Below are 25,089 nucleotides of genomic sequence, written 5' to 3' on the forward strand. Positions count from 1 at the left end.
ATCGGCTACTAGAGGGAAGGATGTGGGAGTGAGGGAGAGGCTTTCTGCAAAGTGTACAGCTTTTTCTTTAGGATGAGTTGCTCAGTAGGTATTTGATGTGAAGTATTCATATAGAAATGATTTGAAAGCCACATGGACAGTACGTGGGGGTTTTTAAGTCCAGATGGAATCGTATTTCCTAGAGGACATCCTGAGTTATAGCGTCTCACGGATTTATTTTCTAACTCTTTCTCTCCTGTCCATCTGCCGTAGGATATTTCAAAGATGGTTTGGCTGCCATTGAGACCTGGAGATCTGATGCCACAATGAGGACTCACACACGGGGAGCCCCAAGTGTGTTTTTCATACACGTGGTTTGCTTCGCCTTTGCCTACGGCGCCAGGGAGGACCCGGACGCGATGGTTCCTTTTGTCAATGCCAACTACGACAGCTACCCCATGCTCTACTTTTCCAAAGGGGACGTGGAGGCTCTGCGTCTCCAGGCCACCACCACGCACCAGCACATTGCGGCTCGTCTGATCGAGGCAGTGCAAACGATGCTGTCAAATCCCCTGGAGTACCTTCCTCCCTGGGACCCGAAGGAGTTCAGCGCTCGGTGGAATGAAATTTATGGCAACAACCTCGGGGCCCTGGCGATGTTCTGTGTGCTTTACCCTGAAAACATCGAGGCCATCAGCATGGCCAAGGATTACATGGAGAGGATGGCGGCTCAGCCTAGTTGGTAGATTTTTGTCTTTTTTTTTTTTTAAAGTTGTTCTTACTGTATAAACTGCTTGCAGTTGGAGGAGTGAGTGGATGAGTGAATTGCTTAAATTATTTCAGTTGTTCTAACATACATTTTAACAGTGACTAACTTGCTGAATGCGTTTACCCTCACCTGGACCAGCAGTGACAGACAGCTTCTCACCTTCACCGGACTTAGCCTGTTGCAAATTAGTGCTGAAAGAAGGAGCATGACCCTTTGTGTACCATCCTAATTGCTGTAAAGTAAAAAAAAAAAAATTTCCAAACCCACTCCCAATCAGAAGGCAGGGTTTCACATCTGATTTGTGGCGAGAAGTGCTAAAAGTGTTATTTTAATCTCTTTTTTTCCAGACTCGTACATATCTTTTGGGCAATTCTTCCTTAGGAAGAATTGTCCCTTCAGGAAAGAGGGATCTATGAAAAAGGTATAATTAGGTCTAGGTAAAAATGACACTTTTGAGTTTCTGCAGTCTGCTCTATCATCTGTCTGAGCTTCAGTTCAGACTTGCAGCTCCATTTGGCCGTATGGTTCTTGGGCCTCTCCTTAAGATATGGTAGGACATGATAAAGATAGTTGTGCATCTGATTACTTTACTGGAACTGCCTGAGTAACTGGCATTTTGATGACCATCTCCTGGGTTAACTTCACCTGGATGTGAGCTGTCATCCACAAGTTAGTCTGTCCTCGCTGTCCCATGCTCTTTCTATGGGGACAGAAGTTAATGTGCTCACTGTACGAGTGAGCCTAGCAATTGGGACCCCAAGGTCTCTCTCCTCATCCTCCTTTTTCATACCCACCAGCAATTTATCTTTTTTTCTCAGGCAGACACATTTCTCCTACCCCTCTGCAGCACATGCCACTCGGTGCACCTTGCAGACTGTGGCCCAGGGTTGCTGCCAATGTGAGGAGCTCAGAGGATGAAAAGGTGGGCCTTGCCAGGACAGTGGCTTCTGCCCAGGGCAGTGAGCAGGAGCTGCGATGGGGCACTGCTCCCCTCTGTCACAGCTGCTGTCCTACAGCTCCGTGGTGACAGCAGCTCAGCAGAAGTCTGAGTCAGGTTTCAGGTCAGCACAGGAAGAAGCATTAGCTGTTCAAGCAGTATTCATTGCTCAAACTACTATTCCTTACCTCCTTTGGGTTAAGACCAACCTATAAATGGCATCCATCCATGGACCGTCATTGGAATTATGCTGGATTTGAGCCAACGTAACTTGGGATCCATATCCTCCTGATGGGCATGATTTAAAAGGCATCACAATGTTGGGGTTCCCCTATACCGAGTATTAAAATGGTAAATTCCACAGAAATACAGGAACTAGAACAAAAGCGGTGCTGGGAGAGAAGGGACACACTGGGCTTAAGTTTCTTGCATGTCACAGAACAGAGGACACATGGGAATTGGAAAGAAAGGTATTGCCACAACAGGATGGTGGTAATTTCCAAAATCTTCTACTGAAGCATAGCGATACAAAGCTTCAGCCTTACTTACCTCCAGAGGCAGTCTGTGTTTCTCCTGGCACGCTGGCAGAGGGATAGAGCTGTACAGAGGTGAAGCCAAGGACGTGTAACCATCTCCAGCAGGACCTATGGACTGCTCCAAGGTCAACACCTTTTGCCCTAGTTTCATTGTTCACAGTCTTTCTCACCTTGCTTTGGGTAGTGTAAACGCATGACCATCTGTTTTAATGGAATAAGAAAGAGGAGCAAGTAGTATTTTGAGTATTGGAACTTATTTGTGTCCGTCTTTCTCAGTTTCCTACATCTCAGTCTCAATAACCTCATTTCAGTTCCTTGTGCCCTGTGATTCCTGCCCTGGATTAATTGTGGTTCCTCTGTCCCTTGCCATAATGCTGTCCTTTGTCCCAACTGACCAGATGCCAATCAGAACTGAGCGGATATCCTATTTCCACTTGGCTTTGATGATACTTACCTCCCCCAAACTACTGTTTTTCTCAAGCAAGTATCTTGCATTACCTCAGTGAAAGACAAGCCGTGCTTTTCCCAACTTTCCCTTCTGATGTAGACATGTCATTCAGCAAACAATCAAGGTTTAATCAAGGTTCTCCGCCTTGCAGAAGAAGCGGGTGCAGTGCGCTTAGTAGGGGAAGTACAGGAGAAGGAAATCAGAAACATAGGCCATAGGGCTGGGGTAAGCTGCCCTTTGTATAACCTCCAACCGTCCAGCTTTTCAAATGCTGTGACAGAAACATGGATCTGGTTTCCATTTTTGTTTTTCCCCTGAGAACTTACGGCTGAATGCTGTCAACGTGGAGTTCACGCTATAGCTCCATCAGTGATGGCAGTAATACAGATCCCCCTCCCTTGTCCAACAGTGATTTTGCAGGAAACTGTAGGAATGTCACATCTCTGAGGCATGTGCTGATCTGTCTGGCTTTGCTCAAACAGGTCAGCAGCTTCAGAAGCTGAAGCAGTGGTCAGACAGATTACATAAATCTGTTTTTCCTAAGAAACTCAACTAAAACATGTTACTGCACACACTTCTCCACTTAGAGTAAGACTAGGAGAGCAACCAAATAGGTAAGTAGGAGAGTTGTGGCCTGAGCACTACTATGAGGCATAAATCTAAATACTAAATAAAATTTAAGCCTTACCAGAAAACAAAAGTGTATTTTGGTAGCGTGTGTGATAGCTGGATAAAATAAGTATAGTTTAAAATGTCACTGGTTATTTGTCCCAGAATGCTAGGAAATTAAGGAGACTGACATTTTAAATTTCATCTTTCTATTAGCGAGAATCCTCAATAGTCCAAATATGGTTCAATACCTCAGGATACAATTATGAGAAAGTCTACTGGTAATTGATCCACGCGTGGAAGGGGCGTGTAATGAAGCACTTTTGTCTTTTCCCATCTATTACAACAGTCACTTTATATCACATAATAAAGTACACCCTTAATTGAGTTCCCATTCATGTAGGCTAACAGAGCTTGAGCAGTTTGTCATAACAACTGATGTTGATAGGCATGCTGCTCATAACAGAGCATCCGTAATTGCTACATCCTGGAGTAGGTTTATATTTTAAAATAAACAAAGGGGCAATGGCTAATAGCTAACTATAACAATCACCCAGAATAATATGGGAACGAACAATGTTTTGGAGATTACCAGGAACAGGGAAACATAGTGCATTAATATTTCAGTAAAAATAGATGAACTTTAATGGTTTTACCCGTAAAAATTAAAAGCTGGTGTGAAATAACTCACTTGATTTTCCTGGGATTTGATATCTAGATGCTGTCTAAAATCTTAGGGAAAATTTGTCCTTATATTTAAGCCATGTTATCTTATTTCACGGAGAACAGAGGATATACATGCATTTTCTGGCATTTTATCTCTGACTGGCCCCTAGAGCACTCCCCACCAGAAGTGCGTTTTTGGCCGAGGGGATCTGTACTCATGATTCTTTCCATATGCCGCCTCGGCCCGTTCCCGCACTGAGCGGAGTGATGTAATCAGAGTCACACATCGTGCAGAAATAAAAGTCCAGAAGGATTCTTTGCTTTGGACAAAACAGTGAAAAACTCTTCTTTACTAAGCCTGCCTTATAAACAAACGCCTTAGAAATTCACAACTTCTGCACCCTTCCTACAGCTGGAGAGATGTCCCCATTTGCAATTGCCAGACAAGAGATTTCTGTACTTTTTTTTTTTTTTGCATGTAGTTGACGCACCTTTTTTAGGGACAAGTATGTTACCAATGTGCAGTGAGGTGTGGGATTTGACAGTAAGCCTGGCCCTGCGGGTTTCAGAGGGGAGATAATCACTGTCGAGCACATGCGAACATTCCAAGGAAATGGCAGCGAGTAAGAAGAAGGTAACGGGAGGCTTCAGCATAACAAATCTGAGACCTTTCTGCTATTTCTTATTAACCAGCAATCCTATAGCCTTCTGTTAGTCCCTGTTTATTAAAAGTATTGAAGCGTGCTATAGGACCATTGCTCTTAGTGTCCAGATAGTGCTCGGTGTTGAACAATATGGATTACAAAGTAAAAATACATAAATGCAAATAATTAAATGTGTAGATAAATGTATAACTAAAATAAATTCACGGAGTCGCTGAGTTGAAATAAAGCGAGTCTCTGTGCTGACACCACAAATTTAGAACATCTGTTTGACTCCCAATAATCAACCAGCAGTCACATTCAAAGTAAACTTCGGAGGGTTTTATAAGACAGTGGCATAGAAGTTAGTATAAAAGAAGCTTGGGGGATGCTGAGGTAGTCTCCTACAGGGAGGAAGAAAAAGAGGAGGAAGGGTAGGAGGATGAATTTGGTATCTGGAATATATATTATGTTAATAAGTGTAATATCAAACCCTCATGCTGTTTTATCTTTTTCATATGTAGCATTTAAAAATAGAAATTGTGCATGAGACTGAAATTAAATGGCTAGCTGGAGTTTGAAGAGTTTCTTTTATACCTTCTTTTTTAATTGGTAGGATCTCTAGGAGATAAATTGGTGCTGAAGTTCTGTGGTAGCCACAGGGAGCTCATGCCTGGTATAAAAATTTGCTACAACAAGAACTAGAGATAATCTGTTGAAATAATAGCATAACTAAATTTCTATGTCTGCTTAATATGGCGCTGAGAACTACTAAAACAGACTCCGTTCTTGTTTATTAATATGTCAACATAGAAGGATCCTGACTGATATTAAGAGCGAGCCCAGTATGAAAAGGATTCTTTTGTGATCAGGACCAAAAAAGAGCGAAGAAGATCTGAAAGAAGGTTTAGAAGCAGCAGAATGATGATTAGAGATGCATGGGGAAACAGAGAAAAAGAGGATAGAAAGTAGATGAAGGTTTCCAAAGAAGTAAAGTTTTAGTTGCCTCCTCAACACCTAAGCAGTGCAACCCTACTTTTATAGAAAGCTCTTAAAGCTTCTGGAAAATGTTGTCTATATGTTGCCCTTTTTTTTTTTCCATATTGATATGAATGTCGCCCTTTACGTTTAACCCCTCCTTTGCCTGTCTTCCTGTGCACTGAGCTGCGGTGAACGCGAGTGTGTCAGAGTGGCAGCTGCTGAAACACAACCGGTCAAGAGATGGGGGCGAACTTGTCATGTTTTACCTTAGACACTGGAAATATAAATCGTCAGTCTTTCAAGGATGTTTTTTATTCTTAACATTTTCGTCATTGCAAATGACCAGGCGCTTAAGTTGTGCAGATAGTGGGGTTTTTGTTTTGGCAGCCAACCAGAAAAATATGGAAAGGGTGAAAGCTGAGAGGTTGTTTGGATGAAACAGATTTTTTCAAGGATTTTTCTTTTTTCTTTCCAAAACAAAAATTAGAAGGTATCATTCCATTAGTGAAGAAAATATTCCATTTGAGCACAAGGAAATATTTTGTTTTGGAGGCTTTGTAAGAAAAATACTGAAAATTGAGTCTAGTTTATAAAATAAATGTTGGTGGTCTCATTCCCCTTGGTAGGTATACTCCCTCCTGCCACGGAAGAATATTTCTCTCCTTTGCCTGACGGGAGGTTTAAAGCTGTATCTCCTTCCCCCAGAAGTGGGTCAGAACAGTCGCAAGGGTCTGTGGAGTGCCAGGGCATTGGCATTGGGAAGACTCTGCAATTACGCCAACGATTTCAGGGTCAGGAGGTCAGGTGGCCCCATCATGTGCCACATTTGCATCCACACTTGACATTTAACGTGCATTAAACTCAACCATGCTGTTAGCTAGCTAGATAGCATCGAAACGCGCTAGAGGGCTGTCCGTGAACTAATTTTCACCTATAAGCCTTTAGAAAAGAGCCCTGACTCATTTCCCTTGCATCCACCTAGTGAGAGTGAGAGGTTCAGTACTGAGGAGGGAGTTACTGGCGTGCTTCCTTCAGTCATCAGCTCAATCTGCCCTCAACCTCCAAGAGTTATTCTTGCAGTAAGTAACTGGTCATGGGGAAATTTGGAGCATTAAACTACAGGATGTGGATTACTTGTGTAATGTATGTGTCAGGATGTGCTTAATGCTTCGTTTTGCATGCAGTGATGCCATATTACTTACTGACCTAGAGGCTAGAAATAAGGTCTCACACTGCCTGGAAGGGAGTGTGGGGTCTATTTCTCAAGTTAGAGAGTGTTATTTTCCTATTTACTTCAATTTTATTTGTTTTCAAGAACGGGATACAAAGTGAAGGAAAGGTGATTCTAAACATCCCACAGGCCATGATCAGGGAACTCACTTAAGCAGGAGAGTTTGATTTAAATCCTGCCTTGAACTGGGCAGACTGTTTTTCCCCTCTTGGCTTACATTTCTTAGAGAAATGCTTCTGGTAGTTATAATATATAATAGTAAGTAGTTATTAGTAGAGGGACATGAGGGGAAAATACAGAAAACCGTTTCTACTGAGAGAAGAGACATTAGTAGCGTTAGGAATGTTGTTAAGAAAAGGAGAAGTTGTAATCTTACCACAATTTTTCTTGTTGTTTCTGTTATTGTTGTTGATATTGATTTTTACTTCCCATCCAAAATACTATACAATTGGTATACTTATTAAGAGCACAGAATCACATTTAGTGAAGGTGGGATGTACACTCTTAGCCTTGCACAATGCAGCACATGCGTGTTGGTTCTTGACATCGTAAATTGATGACTGAAGAACTGGGTCTTAACCCCCCCACCCCTTCCGATTCATTATTCATTGTAGAAGATGGCAAATCTACCACATTGCACTGTTGCTAAAATTCTCAACACGTATAGGAAAACCATACTACTTATCCATAATACCAACCTTATCCATGATGTCTTTATTTCTTCAATTTCTTCATGGAGGATTTATGTCAAACTCTAAGTGTTTAAAATAAAGTAACAAAAAATATTTTATATGACACAGATGAAGAGAAGTTAAAGAACAGCCCAGGCATGTATTTGTCCTGTGCCATTCACAGAATTTGTCCAGACAGCAGTTCTTTGTGCGGAACGATGCATATGGCTTTGGATGTTTATGGAGTTTCATCATTAGGCAGCAAACTCATTCAGCACTTCTTGCTCTTTTATAAACCACCTCAAATTTCCAGATAGGCACCTCTTCTAAATACAGGTATAGGTATATAAGTGTAAAAAAAAAATTTTTTTTTGGTACTATCTCTAGGGATGCATTTATTGTTTAGCTGTTATTTTAAAATATGTTTTAGAATTTTTTTGAACAGTTGCTTTTGCTAAAAGTGTTTATGTTTGCAATGAAGTAGTTGCTCTATCCTAAAGAATCCATTATAGGTATTTTTATTTACTTTGGATTCTTTTTTTTGTAACATACGATACCTTTAAAAGACCGAAGAGGCTAATGGAGCATTGAGGTAAAGGTTACTTGGTGTCTTCAGACACAGTTAATTGCTAAGCTGAGGTTCATACTATCCGATGTAAAGTTTTACTCTTGAGAGGCTTAGAAAATAGCTGTTTTCCAGTGCAAAGCATTGGCATTTACCTATTATTTATTTGTATAAATACACACAACTTTTCTTTAATATTTCAGAGCAGAGTAGTTAATAGACAGCCCTGAAAACTTTTTTTCACATAATATGTTCAGTGCAGGCCTATGGAGCCATGCTTTCCCACGGTTTATCAGCCAGGCTGTTTACCAAATCTGACACTGGAAATCCATTTGAAAAATGAGAGTGTAATTTAGATACAAAAAGCATTTAATGCTTGCTACTTGACCATTCTTCTTGTGAATCATGTTCCACATTGTTTGGTGTACATTGCTTGGTTCCATTGAAATTCAGTTAATGGACGTGCACTAATTTATATCAGCTAAAGAGTTATTACTTCAAGAGAGCTTTGTTTTAAGAACAGATGTTGACTGTGGTTTTGTATGTTCAGAAATGAGGATCTTTAAATTTTCGTCTTTAATTTTCTCTATTACTTGTGTGTATCTCCTCTGTTAAATTCTATACAAGATTTACTATACAGAATTGCAATTTGAGGGAAGTTATGACAAAATTACTTTGTCTACCCTGAGGTGCGTAACTATGCCAGTATGGAGGCTTAGGATGCCTCTCTAACATAAGGTTTTTAACACTGAAGGTTTGTTGTTGTTGTTTTGGTTTTTTCCCCTGAAGAAATCGACAACCTAAATGCAGTCATAACTGATCAATTTAGCACTTCCCGTGTAGAAGAGTGCTTTCTGTTTTATCAGAAGTGGTGCCACAGAGACTAATATGCGCTCTTATACTATAGAATTTGATGCAGTTTTGCATTCAAAACCAAACATAAAGTTAGCATACATCTTCACAATGTAAGTTACAATAAATCAGTTCCACTCTCAAATCCCATTTAAGATGAAGTTGAGTAAAGATCATTAAAAGCTTTGAGCACATTCTGATTCGCAGTTTGTGTGTTGTTATAAGGATACTGAACTTTGAATTAAATATTTTAAATTAACTCAGATTTTTTCATTGTTCTTTTCTTCCCCTCTAATGTATAGCTTAGCCTCAATCACTTTGTAATTGTTCCAGGCAGAGGCCTTTAAAGTGATATTGCCCGTACCCATCTGAACTCTGATTTCTGAATGTGCAAAGGTTTAGTGAAAAGCAAAACTAAAAATACTTTGGAAATTAGGATTCAAGATATGGCTGGTCAAAGGTATGTTCATGTGTCAAAGGATTTTTGACAGCAATCATGGTGCCAGGGTGTTGCATATAACAGGCGTAGAATGCAACTTTACTTTTATGTATAGGAGTAACTACATTTTAAGAGCTTTTTCAGTGATAAGGAAAGATGAAAAAGCAGCAATAGAAATGCAGAGAATTAATTGAGATTGACAAATAACCAGCTAACTCAGATTTTCAATTTTTGTGCCTCAGTGACACAGTATAAATAAATCTGGAGAGTTGGAAGAGTCGCTTGCCTAGTTCAGCTACGTTTTCTTACAGTTTATCTGGAAAAACAGAAAGAATGAGTGTCTAGGAGAAGCATGTAAATGTTTTGGCTTACAGGTCTGTAATTTTTTGCACAACAATTAAGTGAAAACATAAGTAAGAACTTGTATTATACCTGGCTGGAAGTCTTCACTGATAAGTTTAGAGTTTGAACCGTGGAAAAAACAACAGAGAAACGTTCCCAACGTTGACCACAGAGAATAGCATGTGGATGTGGAGAAGATGAGTAGTAAATTTCTAGAACTTTTTTTCCTGATGCTTTGACAGTTATTTATTACCACCCTTATAGCTGTCTGTCTTAATATTGTTCACAACCGTTTTCTGTCAATGCCTGTCTGTTAACCAAGAAACAAAATTGTGCAAACAAAATAATCTAGTCTAATAAAAAGCCTGGCTCAAAAAAAAAGGTCAAATCCTGCTGCTCAATGTGGAATGCATTCATGTATTTAATTTAAAATCTATGAGATAAAGATTTCATTTTAAAAAAAAAAAAGAAAAATGAATGTATAACTTCACTCAGCAGAAGATGGGATTGAAGATGAGAGGTGAACACTTAAAACTGTTGGAAATTCAGCTAATCAAAAAGCCTACAGAGGGTTACCTTACATACAGGTACGACTGTGCCAAGTTCATTTGAGTTCTTCCAGTGATGTTAGATGAACTGAAATAAAAATCAAAGGTCATTTTTCTCACTTGTACATGTGTTTTACCATAGTTGCAGTGCCCTAGGCTGATGGTCATCATTTCTGTGTGGTTCATTCATGCATTTTCCATGCAAATTAATGCTCCTATAGCAGAATGAGGATTTTTTAAAAATCTTGGTCTTTTCGTATTTTTTCTCATGTGTTTGTTCACACTATTGCTTACCCAAATTAAGATGAAATCATATTAACAGAGTCATAGAATAGTTGAAGCTGGAAGGTGCACATCTTCAGGAGCACAACACAATTTCCACTGATTGCAGTAGGATGCTCCCTCATCTCAACAATTTAAAATTCATTTCTGCAATAAAAAATACATTGCAAAGAAAGTGAAAGAAGGTAGCAACCGTGACAGCAACTAATGATTGTTCAGTTTATCAAAGATTTTTTCTTTTTAATATGTATTCCTTCACATTTCCTTTTCTGTAGAACTGTGGCCTGAAAGTACAGTCAGTACTGCAAAACTAAAATCTTTGATACAAAATATATGCTTGATTTAAAAGAAATATTTGTTCTACACTACCTCCACCTCCATTATGAATTTTCTTGGTACAAATTTTCTATTTTGCTAAGTTCAGTGTAATCATTGGATACAAGCAGGTAGCTCCTAGAAAATAATTTGAGTAGTGGCATCATTTTACCTCTGTTTTATGTTAAACACTGCTTTTTAAATGCTATTAAATATGTTAATTTGAACTGTAGTCATGAAAGTAAATTCCATCATCTCTACTTCTTGAATGCATTTGGGAAATGAAGAAACAGCATGAGTTATTTTTTTATACTTGCTTTAAAGACAGCGTCACACCCATAGCCACCATTCAGGAATTTATCAACATTTAACTCCTCTGGAAAAGAAAGAAGATTGTTACAGTATTTTGGAGGAGTATAAACTTTATGCTATTACTTTCTCACAGAAATGATGTGAATCTTGCTTCGGATAAACAGATGCCATTTGTGTACAATCAATATTCTGCATATCTGTTTCTCCTAGCAAAACCCAGAATATTGCAAGCACTGTTTTAATATTTAACAACTTAATCTTTCTAATCAAATTAATGAGCTTTGAAGGTTAATGTTGTCCATACTTAGGAAAGAAAAACAAATGGTCTCAGAGGCTTGGTAAGTAGCTTACTGCTGTGTTAAAAGTCAACATGAATTGCCTAACTTCAGAGGCATTAAGTCATAAGTAGGCGAAACTCAGTTAATTTGTATCTTTCTTTATTGACAGGCTAGTGAAGGATGCCCCGTGGGATGAGGTCCCTCTCGCTCACTCCTTAGTTGGTTTTGCCACTGCGTATGACTTCTTGTACAGCTATCTTAGCAAGACTCAGCAGGAGAGATTTCTTGAGGTAATTGCCAACGCCTCGGGATATATGTACGAAACATCATACAGACGTGGATGGGGCTTCCAGTACCTCCACAACCACCAGCCTACCAACTGTGTGGCCCTGCTGGCTGGAAGCCTGGTTCTGATGAATCAAGGTATGTGCTAAAGCATAGGAACCTTTTTCTGACGTGTATCAACTCAATCAGCCATTTATGCAGCAAAGTTCAGGAACTGATAGAAATGCTTCTGAGAGTACAGCAGTATTGGGTTTGCTCTTTTGCTGCTTAGAAGAATTAAATTTACTGAATAGAACAAAAGTCTGTGGGCAGATGTACAAGGTATAACATAGATGCATATATACCTCTGTATATAAATTCAGTTAGCTAAGTGATTCTGAAATTCTTACTTCACTGTTCGTAAGAATTAAAAATCCCTTTGTGTATAGTCTGTCCAGTCCAGATTTACAGACAGAGTCTTCCAGGGTGCATTATCAGTAAAGAGCGATGCACTTGGTCTCCTTAGACAATGCATTGAGAAGGTCAGCAGTCAAAACAGCCCACGCTCTGAGCTGGGAGCTAGACGAGAGGATAACCTGGAATGTCATCCAAGACTTCTCTCCTTTCTCCCTGAGAGAGCTGCAAAGGTGTCACTTTATCCAGGCAAAGGCCACAGCTCAGGACCTTTCTTTCCACCATCCTTTTCTATGGAGATGAGCAGGGCTTTACCTTTTTCCTTCTGAACTATGCCCTTGCACCCCAAAACCTTCATCCAAGAGGTGTCTGTGCCAGGTGTCATCTCCTTCTTTGCTTCATGGACTTAAGTCTGTCCTTCCCAGTTCTCGGGTGAATAACCTCACCAGTTGCTTTTGGCTGCTCTGCCTGCGGGCTATCCTTCTCCTGTCTTCAGTGAGGCATGGTGTGAAGGAGAATGCAAGTCACGGAGTCAGAGGGAGAAAGCAGATAAGAAATCCTGACTTTAAACCCCAGTGGTACTTTGGCTGAGAGGTGGCAGGCATGGAGCCAGCTCCTGCTTTTCTAAGAATGTGTCAGTATTTTATCAAGTGATTATTTAATACTTACTGGTAGCATTTTGAAAACATGATGCCCAATGGACCTACTTACTTGCTGCAAGTCAAGGAAAATCTAGTTTCTGCATGCTGATGGCATCGCCGAGCTGTGCAGCCCTGCCAAGCAAAGGCACATCTACACATCGTTGGAGCGTTCAGATGCCAAAGAAGTGTGACAAAAATTGTGGCACCTATTGTGTTTGAGGGAGGTCATCTTTTTGTTAAGTGTTTGTCAAAACAAGGGCATTCGCTGATGTGCACATGCTGAAAAGCAGCAAGAGTATGTGTGGAAGTTATTCCCTCTCCTCCTATCTTGCCTTCCACAAATTGAAGACTCAGATCATTTTTATTCAGTGGGTTCTGCTAAATTCCTCATAATTCCATCCTTCCCCGAGCCTCGGTCATTGCAGAAAGCTGATGGTTTGCAAGATGACTCTGCTTTTCATTAAAGACCATAAGTATGCTTTATGCCAAACAATGGTAACATCACAAATAAAGTTGGGCAATATTTCTTTCACCAAAGGTTGGTGAGGTTGGGGGGGGGGGGGTTGGGGGGAAAGGTAAATTCAGCAACGCTTGAGCAATTTGAAAATTTGTGCTGATATTTCAAATGAAAAAAGGTCGAAACATCCAGTTTCTGTATTTCTAAATGAAAATTCTATTGTTTTCATTATAAAGCAACTTAAATTTTTTAAAAAATGAAATTCAAATAAAGTTTTTCTGTTGGTCTAAAAGTTTTTAAAAAAACCATTTCTTAAAAATTCTAATTCCAAGATGAAAGGCTTGTTCTGAAAGAGAAAAAAAAAGAGAGGGAGAAAAGGAGTAAACATACTATTCTCCCTGTATCAGATGCATAGCAATTGCAAATGGTGTATCCCAGTGTAGTAGAGCTTTCTCCCAAAAGGTTTAAATTTCAACTAATAATTTTAAACATTATTCAGGTATTGAAGCATGCAGATACTAAATAGCCAGGTTAAAAACATGTAAACATTGTCATAGGACTGAAAAATGAAACTAATTGAAATGAATTCTAGGCACACACATATACTGAAGTCTTTGCAGTTAAAATAAACACTCATATTCAAAGAAAAAACTTGAGTAAGGCCTAATTTGACATAGATACTGTTAATTTTAGGTGAGATTTGTTCTGTTGAGTGTTGAGTCTCTTACTTTTTTATTCTAATGTATTATTCTTTTAAAATACTACAGGTATGGGGTTATAGCATAGATATAAGCTAAGTAAACAGAACATATATGCATTATAATACATGTAAATACACTGCTGAACCATGGAAAATAGCATTTTTGCTAGTGCAGTAGTCAAAGCTAGCTATTGTGGCTGTTAATGTCACAAGGGAAAACAAGGGTTGGAAGCATATGGGATTTTATTCGGAGAGACGGCTGTGCTGCCAACTCCATCAGAGTAGTGGTGTCAAGATAGCTGTGAGTAAAGTAAGTAGAAGCAGCACCTCCTGCCCCTGTTGCTCAGGCCTTCGCCATCATATTTATCTCTTCAGCCCACAGATAAAAATACCATGTTAGATTCAGGTTGTCTGTTTAACTTAGACGTTCCAATTCTTTTTTCTCTCTGTTAACTGAGCAGGATTTGGCAGCCTTGACTAGTAGGAAGTCTGAATTGCTCATCACTCTGCTGAGCATAAATGCAGTAATTGTGGCAATGACATGAAACAGTCTTAGTAGCGGGTTTGAATGCAGCTCATACTCAGCCTGACACGGGCGCTTCATTCATCAGGCACCGCTTCACCACATAACGGGCTGTAATATGTGCCAGCTGAGCTCTGCTATATGGTGGAAATAAGTCTGGTTAAATCTATGTCCAGACGCTTCGAGTTGAGTAGACACCAAGTTGTCATACAGAAGCACAAGGCAGTTGGTCCCTGTTTAGTCCTACCTCTCTTGCCAGTGGATCCAAAAGAAAATAAGAGAAGGCACGTGGCCTTTCCTCTGCTGGGATTCACGTGCTGCCTTCTGCAAGACATAAATGCAGTGCTGAGGCTCTCCTGCTTGTGCTTGTTTCTTGGTGAAGGCAGACAAGCCTTGAGAAGGTCTTCTCGCAACCTCTTCCCAACTCTTGATTTGTGTAGACCAGAACAAAATAGTACGATCTCCAGAAGTCTTTTCTTTAGAAGAAATGTAAGTGTTTAGGGCTTCTATATGTGGAGGCTGAAACTCAGCCTAGTTGGAAGATTAATTTTATTCTGGAGTTGAGGAATCTGCATTTGGAATTAACCATGCAAAACATTTCCAAAATAACTAATATTTTAGGTTGCATAATAAAATGAAAATGTAAGTAGAATGGAGCGTGTCTTAAAATAGAGCATATTGTAGTAGAATATCAGTTAACTGCAGCTCAAATGTGAACTTCTTTGTATTTTTAAACTCTGAGGATTTCCTTACAACTCTGTTGATCATGCCAGTGAAAAATGATGGATTAGAATATTTGCATTATTGGAGCCCTCTAGTGGGGACCATAAGTTTGTTTGCATACGGCTTTAATTTGAAATACAATAGTCTTGGTGTGGCTCTCCCCTTTTTGCATGTCCTGAATGCATTAAGGAAATTTTCCCGTTAAGATGGAAAGCATAATCCCACATTATTAGCAAAGGGTGTTTCATAGATTTTCCCTGCTCATGTGACTTTGTTTTGCTGTGTTTAAACATAGCCTTTTATTTTTCACCCTAGAACTACAGGGACACTGCAGTGCTAGGCCATATTTTAAAGCTCTGGATTGCGGATTCCTTGCTGTAAAGGATCCCACTGTGGGAGTACAGATGACATAATCTATGATCTACGGTGTTGTAATTAGATTTGCCAACATCTTTTTCTTTCAGGCTACCTTCAGGAAGCTTACTTGTGGACCAAGCAAGTGCTGGCAATCATGGAGAAGTCAGTAGTCCTGCTGCAGGAGGTCACAGATGGCTCCCTCTATGAAGGGGTGGCTTACGGCAGCTACACCACAAGATCGCTGTTTCAGTACATGTTTCTTGTCCAAAGGCACTTTGATATCAATCACTTCAACCACCCCTGGCTCAAGCAGCACTTTGCATTTTTGTACAGGACTGTCCTGCCAGGTAGGTCATTTGGGTGTATGAAGATGACTCTTGAAGCAGCAGTAAATTTCATACTTGAAGTAGGCCATTTTTAAATAACATTTTGTACTTGGATTTTTTTTAAATAACGTTTTCCTTGGATTTTACCTTCATCATCCATCAAAACAGTGACATCCTTGTTTATCACTGCTTATTAAAGATCATTGTTTATTAAACTCTGGCTTTTAAAACCAGTCAAAAGATAGGAACATCCTTTGGGAGAAAAGGCTATGGTTCAGAATTTGATTTCTGGTTTTCAGAGTTTGAAACAGACCTGTTTCTGGGGTTTTCCATTTGAAAAATAATATTCTTCAAGATTCTTACTGATTTTTTTTCTTTGCCAAAAGTCATCACACTAAAATACTAGGTAAAATAGAAAATGGTGAAGCCAGGGTAAAAGTATCAGCAAAGTATAAGAAAGTTTTATATGATCACCAGTTTTCCACAAAACATTGAAATAGATTTTTATACCATTTATATGAAAATATTTTTCTCCTGGAAAATGTAACTGACTCTAATCATAGGTTTCTCTGTGCAGGGGTACACAAACCATTTTCTTTTTTCGATGTGAGAATTAAACGGAAATATCTGATGTCACTAATGGGTCAATTTGGCAGACTTTTTAATATTTCTGTTCTTTTGCTGGACCTTTCCAGTCTCTCGCAGTATGTTGTAGCATCTCTGATTTGAAGTCCTAGTTGACTGAAAGATGGAGGTGTGCAAATACGAAACCAGTTATAAGTTAATAAATATTGCTGACCCCTTCTAGCTTTCAGAAGACATTTAGTTTCAGGCAGCCTTGCAAGTTTTCAGTGATGGTTTTCTGTTGCTTATTTGCAGGATAATCCATTAGAAACTTATATTGTTCAAATTCCTGGTTGAAAAGACAGTGATAACTTTATTGGCTGTAAGAACCCCAGATCTAGCTGTGTACGTAAGGGGGGCTGAGCGCAGCTTTGGCATATCAGCATAAGCATGTAAGGAATTGTGCTGACTTCATGTGAGACCTCGGACATCTAATGTGGAGAGGTTCCTAAGAGCTAAGTGAACTTTGTTAGCTGTTTCATGGTGAAGCTGATTTTTTTTTTTTCCCCTTGGCCAAACCTCTGTTTTCTTATAGAATCATAGAATGGTTTGGGTTGGAAGGGACCTTAAAGGTCATCTAGTTCCAACCCCCTGCCATGGGCAGGGACACCCTCCACTAGACCAGGTCGCCCAAAGCCCCATCCAACCTGGCCTTGAACACTTCCAGGGATGGGGCATCCACAACCTCTCTGGGCAACCTGTTCCAGTGCCTCACCACCCTCACAGTAAAGAATTTCTTTCTAACATCTAATCTAAATCGACCCTCCTTCAGCTTAAACCCATTACCCCTTGTCCTGTCACTCCACTCCCCGATAAACAGTCCCTCACCAGCTTTCCTGTAGGCCCCTTCAGGTACTGGAAGGCCGCAATTAGATCTCCCCGGAGCCTTCTCTTCTCCAGGCTGAACAACCCCAACTCTCTCAGCCTGTCCTCATAGGAGAGGTGCTCCATCCCTCTGATCAGCTTCGTGGCCCTCCTCTGGACTCTCTCCAACAGCTCCATGCCTCTCCTGTACTGGGCCCTCCAGAGCTGGATGCAGTACTCCAGGTGGGGTCTCACAAGAGCGGAGTAGAGGGGCAGGATCACCTCCCTCGACCTGCTGGTCACGCCTCTCTTGATGCAGCCCAGGACACGGTTGGCTTTCTGGGCTGCAAGCGCACACGGCCGGCTCATGTTGAGCTGCTTGCTTTAGAAAGTTTGGATTGACATAGTGAAAGCTGTAAAGAGAAAGTTACCTTGCCAGATATGGGTGAGGAGAGGAAGTGGATGGGGCATTGCTGCTTACATTCTTTGTAGTACTTTGTCTGTAGCCCCTAGCCAAAGAAGAAAGGTGAGTATTCAAGTTAGCCACAGCGGAAGGAAACAGCTCCTGTGTAACCTGTTTATGGCTCATTTACAAGTAGGTCTATAAACATCTGAAAAGGCTGTTTCTGTTTGTGTCTGTTTGTACTGCTTGGTTTCACCGTCATGCTCTACAAATGCATCTTTGTACTTTTATTTGTTCGTTCTTACATTCCTTTTCACTTTTTCCCAAGGGTTTCAGAGAACTGTGGCCATCGCGGATTCCAACTATAACTGGTTCTATGGGCCGGAGAGCCAGCTGGTGTTTCTCGACAAATTTGTCATGCGCAACGGCAGCGGGAACTGGTTGGCAGAGCAGATCAGAAGGAACCGAGTGGTGGAGGGCCCGGGGACACCATCCAAAGGGCAGAGGTGGTGCACTCTCCACACTGAATTTCTCTGGTATGAAAGGGCATGAGTGGGCTCAAAAGGAACCTGACAGCTGTTTGCTATTAGTGATAATTCATTATCTTTAGGTTTGTACTGTAGAAGCAGAGATCAGGCTGGCCATGTGTGACCCAGAGAGTCATTAGGCTCAGAAGAACTTCACTTGGCATAGATGCACAGTATGTGTTGCTACAGGGAACACCTTGGTCTTGTCCTACATCTGCTTTTTTGTTTTCTTTCTGTTGTCTGTTGCTTTTATAGAATGCAAGCAGTTCCAAAAGGACTGAAAATTTGCCTGCATGTTATTTTCGGTTTATTTGGTCTATTCTAATGCTTTTTAATACCGTTGTTTTCTTTAATAATTAATATTGAATATTGAAAGCATAGTTTTCTTTTAAAAGCTAAAAGTAATAACATGAGCTTTCTTTTAAAAGCTAAAATAAAGTAAGCAATAAGGGTACTATTAGTTGTTTTTGCACACTAATTTGCAAGTTATGCTTAGAAAAAAATATCATGATAGATGCCTAGATCCATATTTTCCACGTAATTTTCAGCTCTGCTAACTTGTATGTCAATCTTCTAAAGGTAAGAAATGAAAAGACCCAAGAGGCTCTAGCTATACGTATTAATTCCCTCAGTCTGTGGAGAGAACAAGTATATTTTCGGGGAGTCTGTGTAGCTCTATTTCTCTTACAAGAAAAATATTATTGAATATATATTGGTTTTCATTTACAATATGCACATTAGAATGCACGTTTATTAGGCTCCAAGCACCCTTCATCTTGTTATTTACAAAATACACTCTCTCTCCTCTACAACCCCATTCCATCATTCTTTTCTCTTGCATCTCTATGGAAATATTGGGAATTTATACTTAGAAAATTCTTTTTGGTGTCAAAGGGAAATAATTTTTTAAGAACACCTGAGTAAAAAAAAAGAAAAAAAAAGTATCTGAATAGTCCAACAATTGCCTTTTCCCTGTGCTGCAGTGTTGCTCTTGTGATGAGCATGTCCACTTGCATTAGAGTCTCAGGAAAGAGGTCTACTTTTAGGGGAATCTCCATCAAGGACCACTAGATATAGAGCAGGCTCCTAGCGCTGGTTGGAATTACCCAAAGCCATACGCAGGACATGAGCTGTGATTGTCTTGGGCCTGAGTCTCCTGGTTAGCTGTAGAGAATAAATCTGATGAGGAACCATCTAACAGAAATGTAACGGGGCTTAATGATGGTTCTGTTTATTTCGTTTGCTTAAAAACAATGCTAGAGGTTAGGGTTTGTTTTCCGTGGCTGGTTTGTTTTCTTTTAACTTCTGTAGATCAAATAAAACAAAAATTATAAGCATTGTAACCTTTTCTGGAATTAAGACCTCTTTTTAAACCAAATGTCTTATATCTTACAATTTATACAAGAAACGCATGCAAATTTTTCTTCAACCTAGTTGGAGAAGGAGCTAGCATAGACTAAGTGATGTAATTCATAAAAAATTATCCTTTAAAATGCCTTTTCTTTTATTTTTAGTTTATTGCTAATTCTGTTTGGAGACTACAGACTTCTGTAATCATCAGTTTGGGGAAACACACTCTGCTTCTCTGGGTTAAGTAGTCAGTAAATAGGTGCAAATATTGACTTCTAGTGCAAAATAGACAGTGTCTACAGCCTGAACCTAGTGTGTCTTTTTAAAAGATTTGTATTGCATTAAGTAGCTTTATGATATAAGACAAAACATGGCTAGCTTGAAATTAGTGGCACTCTTATTTTCGGATTGCAGAAGGATTTCTTGCTTTAAATATGGAGCAGATGCTTTCAGCTATTCTGTAAAAAGCGCACAATAAATTTGTATAGGGATTAGTATGATAAATATTACAACTGTATGATTAGTTCACTGAGGAAGCATACATGTGGGCTTTATATTGTTAGTTTGCTCCTTGATGTAAATATTGAATCTGTTTTTAAGTTTTGTAGAAGTGCTGATAATGGAATCAATCAAGTGATTTTTAAGCCCATTTTCGTCGTCTTTTTGGCAGGTATGATGCAAGTTTGCGCTCCGTACCTCCGCCAGACTACGGGGTTCCTAAGCTGCATTATTTTGAGGACTGGGGAGTGGTAACCTATGGAAGTGCTTTGCCAGCTGAAATCAACAGGCCTTTCCTTTCCTTCAAGTCAGGAAAGCTGGGAGGACGTGCAATATATGATATTGTTCATAAGAACAAGTACAAAGAGTGGATCAAGGGGTGGAGGAACTTTAATGCTGGCCACGAACACCCAGACCAGAACTCCTTTACTTTTGCTCCCAATGGTGTACCTTTCATAACAGAAGCTCTGTATGGGCCAAAATACACTTTTTTAAATAATGTGTTGATGTTTTCCCCTGCCGTGTCCAAGAGCTGCTTCTCCCCATGGGAAGGGCAGATTACAGAAGACTGTTCCTCAAAGTGGCTTAAATATAAGCATGACTTGGCTGGTGACTGTCAGGGACGAGTGGTTGCCGCCATGGAGAGAAGTGGGGTGGTTTTTATCAGGGGAGAAGGAGTGGATGCATACAATCCTAAACTGAAGCTGAGAATATTGCAAAGAAACCTCATACTTCTCCATCCCCAGCTTCTCTTGCTAGTGGACCAAATCCATCTAGAAGATGACAGCCCCCTGGAGGCAGCAACCAGTTTCTTCCACAATGTGGATGTGCCTTTTGAAGAAACAGTTGTTGATGATGTCCATGGGGCCTTTATTAGGCAGCGCGATGGGATATATAAGATGTACTGGATGGATGACACTGGTCACAGTGAGAAAGCTACCATTGCCTCAAGGATGTATCCGCGGGGCTACCCGTACAATGGAACGAACTACGTGAATGTGACGACCCTCTTGCGGCACCCCGTCACGAGGGCCATTTACATTTTCATTGGGCCCTCTGTCGACGTGCAGAGCTTCACCGTCCGTGGAGATTCTCCGCAGCTGGATGTTTTTGTTACCACCAGCGAGCACGCCTACGCGGTGTACTTGTGGCCCGTTGAGGATGGGTCCCGCTCTGCCTTTGCACAGGTTATTGCAGACCGCCAGAAAATTGTCTTTGACCGAGCCTCTGCCATTAGGAGCTCCACAGTGCCAGAAGTGAAGGACTACGTAGGGATCGTGGAGAGGAACCTGCAGCATTTTAAGCCTGTTTTCCAGCAACTTGAGAAGCAGATCTTGTCTCGTGTACGCAACACAGCTAGCTTTAGGAAGACTGCTGAGCGCCTGCTAAGGTTTTCAGATAAGAGGCAGACAGAGGAGGCCATTGACAGGATATTTGCAATTTCACAGAGGCAGCAGCAGCAGCACGGCAGAGCAAAGAAAAACAGAAAGGTAGCCAAAGGCTACAAATTTGTTGATGCCGTTCCTGACATTTTTGCACAAATTGAGGTAAATGAAAGAAAAGTGCGACAAAAGGCACAGACTCAAGCACAAAAAGAGTTGCCTGTAGATGAAGATGAGGAAATGAAAGATCTTCTGGATTTTGCAGATACCACTTATGTGAAGCACAAAACTGGGGTATCAATTAAAGGCCGCTCAGGGCTGGCACAGATGGTGACAACTGCTCGAAGTAGCGCCCCATCCATATCAGCTTCTTATACCCGCCTCTTTCTAATTCTCAACATTGCTATTTTTTTTGTCATGTTAGCAATGCAGCTCACGTATTTTCAGAAGGCCAAGAGACTGCATGGCCAAAGATGTCTGTATGCAATACTTTTAGTAGACAGCTGTATATTATTGTGGCTGTATTCTTCCTGTTCTCAGTCACAATGTTAGCAGAAGACCTCTACTAGTCGACCAGTTTATGGTCATATATGTCTATGCAAAAGCATTAACCCTAATAGGGCCAAAGTTTATCTTCTTTTTTTCTGAAACATTCCAAAAACAGCTGAGGAAAGATTGGTTTCAGACCAGAAGGGATGGAAGAATAGGGCAAGCAATGAATATCTCAGAAAACTAAGTACTTAATAAGTACTCCTCCTTTGTGTTTTGAGTTGGGCCTCACATCTGAGGGACTGTTACGCTTTGTTCATCAGAGTTCAGTAATGTAAAGTTGTAATTAATTTTTTTTTGTGAGAAGAGCCCTCTTAATAGATTTGTTTCTAAGGGCTTTCTTTTTTATACAGAATTGGATTTGCATTTACTGAGTTTTCATTTCAGGCTGCTATGGATGTCTCTGGACATTCTGTTAAGATAAGGACATTCAAACACAAGTATGCAAGGCAGATCTTAGCAGTAGACTTCATTTCTCTCTGCCAAACCAAAGAATGCTTCAATATGGGACACTCCTGTATAATTACTGCAGACCCTTACATCATGTCATCTCTTCCATGCTTTACAGTCTGGCACAGTGGGAAATGGTAATCATGTCAGTACTTGCCATGTGAGAGACACAACACCTAGTAGGCAGTAGCAGAAGGCAAATACAGGGCTAACTCAATGTATAAAGGAACACAATTCTCAGGAAAAAAAAACCCTTTATCTTTCAGTCAAGTGTTGACTGTAGAAGGATGAATGCTGTAGGGTCTGTTCTCAATTTTACAAGGCAGGGTTTCACAAAAGTTTTCTATAGTTTGAAGCACGTCTTAGTAGGGAAATAATGTCCTTGATCACTGCCCTTCCATATGCAATTGTAAAAATACAAACAAAAAACCAAAGCGATCCTGTGGTAACCTCAGCAATTGCCAGTATGGAAAAAGAGGTATTAAGGAAGTATTTAATGTCTTTTTTCTGTTCACATGGCTAGAAACAGAAGACAGTTAAAAGTGTGTGAACAGCCTGTTCTCTATAAAGCACCAGCAAGGGTTCTGCAAGCTCTTGGTGGCCCCGGGTCAATTATTTGGGGATTAGTGGTAAATGGAATCATGTGGTTTATGACAAAAATAAGTTTGACATCTCCACATATATCCCCTTCTGTTCATTAAACTGATTTCAAACAATCATAGCTATTTGAGAGAATGGAAGCTCTATGGAATTAGGGCATATCTGTATGTCTTTACAGAAAAACAATTCTTCCAGTACATTTGCTAAATAAAAACGTTTAATTGTCTCTGTGGAAAAGTTGTTTTTCTTTGATTAAAATATTTTTCCCAATAATTACAGTAATGATGTTCATCAGCACTTTGTTCAAATCACAAACTTTGTTTCTTCTTCCTTACACCTGTTTAGGTGTTTGTTATCTACGTCACTGCTGTTAAGCCTTATGCAAGTTTCTGTGTTGAAATGTGATGAGCTTTCCTTGTCTAAACATCTTCAGTGAACAGATCTGAGTATTTTCACTAGGTTCAAGCTACTGAGCCAGTTCTGAGCACTGTTTTCACGTACATAACCCCTACAATCTCCAAGGTCTGGATTTATCCAATGAAATTTGGTACATTTAGTCTGAGCAAAGATTCAGGACTTCAGTTGATTTCTGATCCATTCGTAGTCAGTGGAGAAAGATAGCTACTTGGTCCACCTAAGACCTTGACACACCTTCAAGACATACCTTTCCCTAACTGCAAAAGGCATGTAGGGTGGTTAATCACCTATTTCAAATCACCCACTTAATTGGTTAAGGTGAAGGGAGCTGAGCCTGGAAAGTGTCGCCCAGTACAGCTCCATGTTTGTAGTCGTGCCTGCCGAAAGTATGACTAGATTATGACAGTCTGTGTATCGCTGGAAATCTCCTTATTTCTGCCTTTGCACTGTGATGACATGAAGGCACGCAGAAATAGCTGATGGGTTATGTTCAGTTTCAAAGACACTGTTGGTTAGTTTTTCAATGTTAGATGATACTATTATTGGCCATGAAACACTGAAAAATCAAGATGCAGGTACTGTTGCAGTTTAGTTGTAAAGCCTGGCACATCCCTCCACTGGGAGCTGGTGCCATAAAATTGCCCCAGGGTAATTCAGGGGGTCATTACGCCTTATAAGCAAATAACCTGTGCCTGTATCTCCATGTCCTCTGTGGACATATGAACCTTCAGGAAAATAAAGACCTGTGGTAGCTTTTAGCCTTTATCAGACTAATGTCAACAGTGGAGTTTGTACAAATATTTCACTTTATTTCAAGTGTATGCACATTTACCCTGTGTCAATCTGCTACTGCTTTGAACAGTCGGCTATAGAAAGCTAACCTATAGTCCAAAACGCTTTTGAGAAATGCATGCATTTCTTGGTCTGCAGTGTGGCATCTGAATTCTAGCATGGGATTTATGTAGCTGTCAGATGAAACTGCAGAATAACAAAGATTAGAGAGTCAGGTATGCTCTTCCACATTAGCTCTCATTTGCACTACACCTCTCTGCACCGTTCTAGCAATGCAAAGGGAGAGAGGTGGTTGCAAGAGCTGCCCATGCTCACAGCCAGGTCTTAAAGCAGCTTTTAAAGCAGACCAGCATTCAAATGAATAGTGTACGTGCAATGATGGAGTGAAGGGACCTAAACTGTACCAGTCTGTCCTCCTGAATGGGAGATGCTTGGTTTGCATCTGGTAACCTTTCTGTTAAAGATTTACGAGTTACCTGCATATGACAGTCATTACTGGCCGCTCTGAACTCCACTTACACAGATGTAACTTTGATTCAGATAGGGCAACTGAAGTTTCCTTCAACTAGTGATGAAGCTGTAATTGTGCTGAGTATGTTTCGGATACAAAAAGAATCTTGTGTACTTTCTTACTTATTCTCTTCCAGGCCAGAGCCTTTAAAAAGTCCCTCTCCAATGGTCATGTAAGTTTTGTTTCCATTCTTTTCTTCCATTCTTCTTTTCCCTCTCATTTTTTATTAGAGATAATTTTTTAATGGAATTTGAAGCAAATGGAAGAACAGATGGTTCCACGACATCAGCAACCAGCAGCTTGGGCTGTTTGGTAGGAGTGTCTGTGTCACAATGAAGAAACAGTTTAAGCCCTTGGATGGCAGAATACAGAAAAA

General features: G+C 40.2%; 1 protein-coding gene across 7 annotated transcripts in view; it reads left to right on the forward strand.

Annotated features, from left to right (window-relative positions):
* DSE (dermatan sulfate epimerase) overlaps positions 1 to 23,219 on the forward strand; it is a 36,450-nt gene extending 13,231 nt beyond the window's left edge. For 4 of the 7 annotated variants that reach the window (XM_054820367.1, XM_054820369.1, XM_054820366.1 and 1 more), the window contains 5 exons: positions 253 to 721; positions 11,571 to 11,824; positions 15,588 to 15,827; positions 17,966 to 18,173; positions 20,185 to 23,219. In XM_054820367.1, coding sequence (XP_054676342.1) covers positions 306 to 721; positions 11,571 to 11,824; positions 15,588 to 15,827; positions 17,966 to 18,173; positions 20,185 to 21,946 — 2,880 coding nt within the window. In that variant the 5' untranslated portion in view covers positions 253 to 305 and the 3' untranslated portion in view covers positions 21,947 to 23,219. Of the gene's footprint in view, positions 1 to 252; positions 722 to 11,570; positions 11,825 to 15,587; positions 15,828 to 17,965; positions 18,174 to 20,184 lie in introns of those variants that run through there. The other 3 variants (XM_054820370.1, XM_054820371.1, XM_054820372.1) reach the window with 3 other exon arrangements.
* The last annotated feature ends 1,870 nt before the right edge of the window (positions 23,220 to 25,089 follow it).

The sequence above is a fragment of the Grus americana genome, chromosome 3, assembly GCF_028858705.1.
Source record: "Grus americana isolate bGruAme1 chromosome 3, bGruAme1.mat, whole genome shotgun sequence".
Classification (NCBI taxonomy): Eukaryota; Metazoa; Chordata; class Aves; order Gruiformes; family Gruidae; genus Grus; species Grus americana.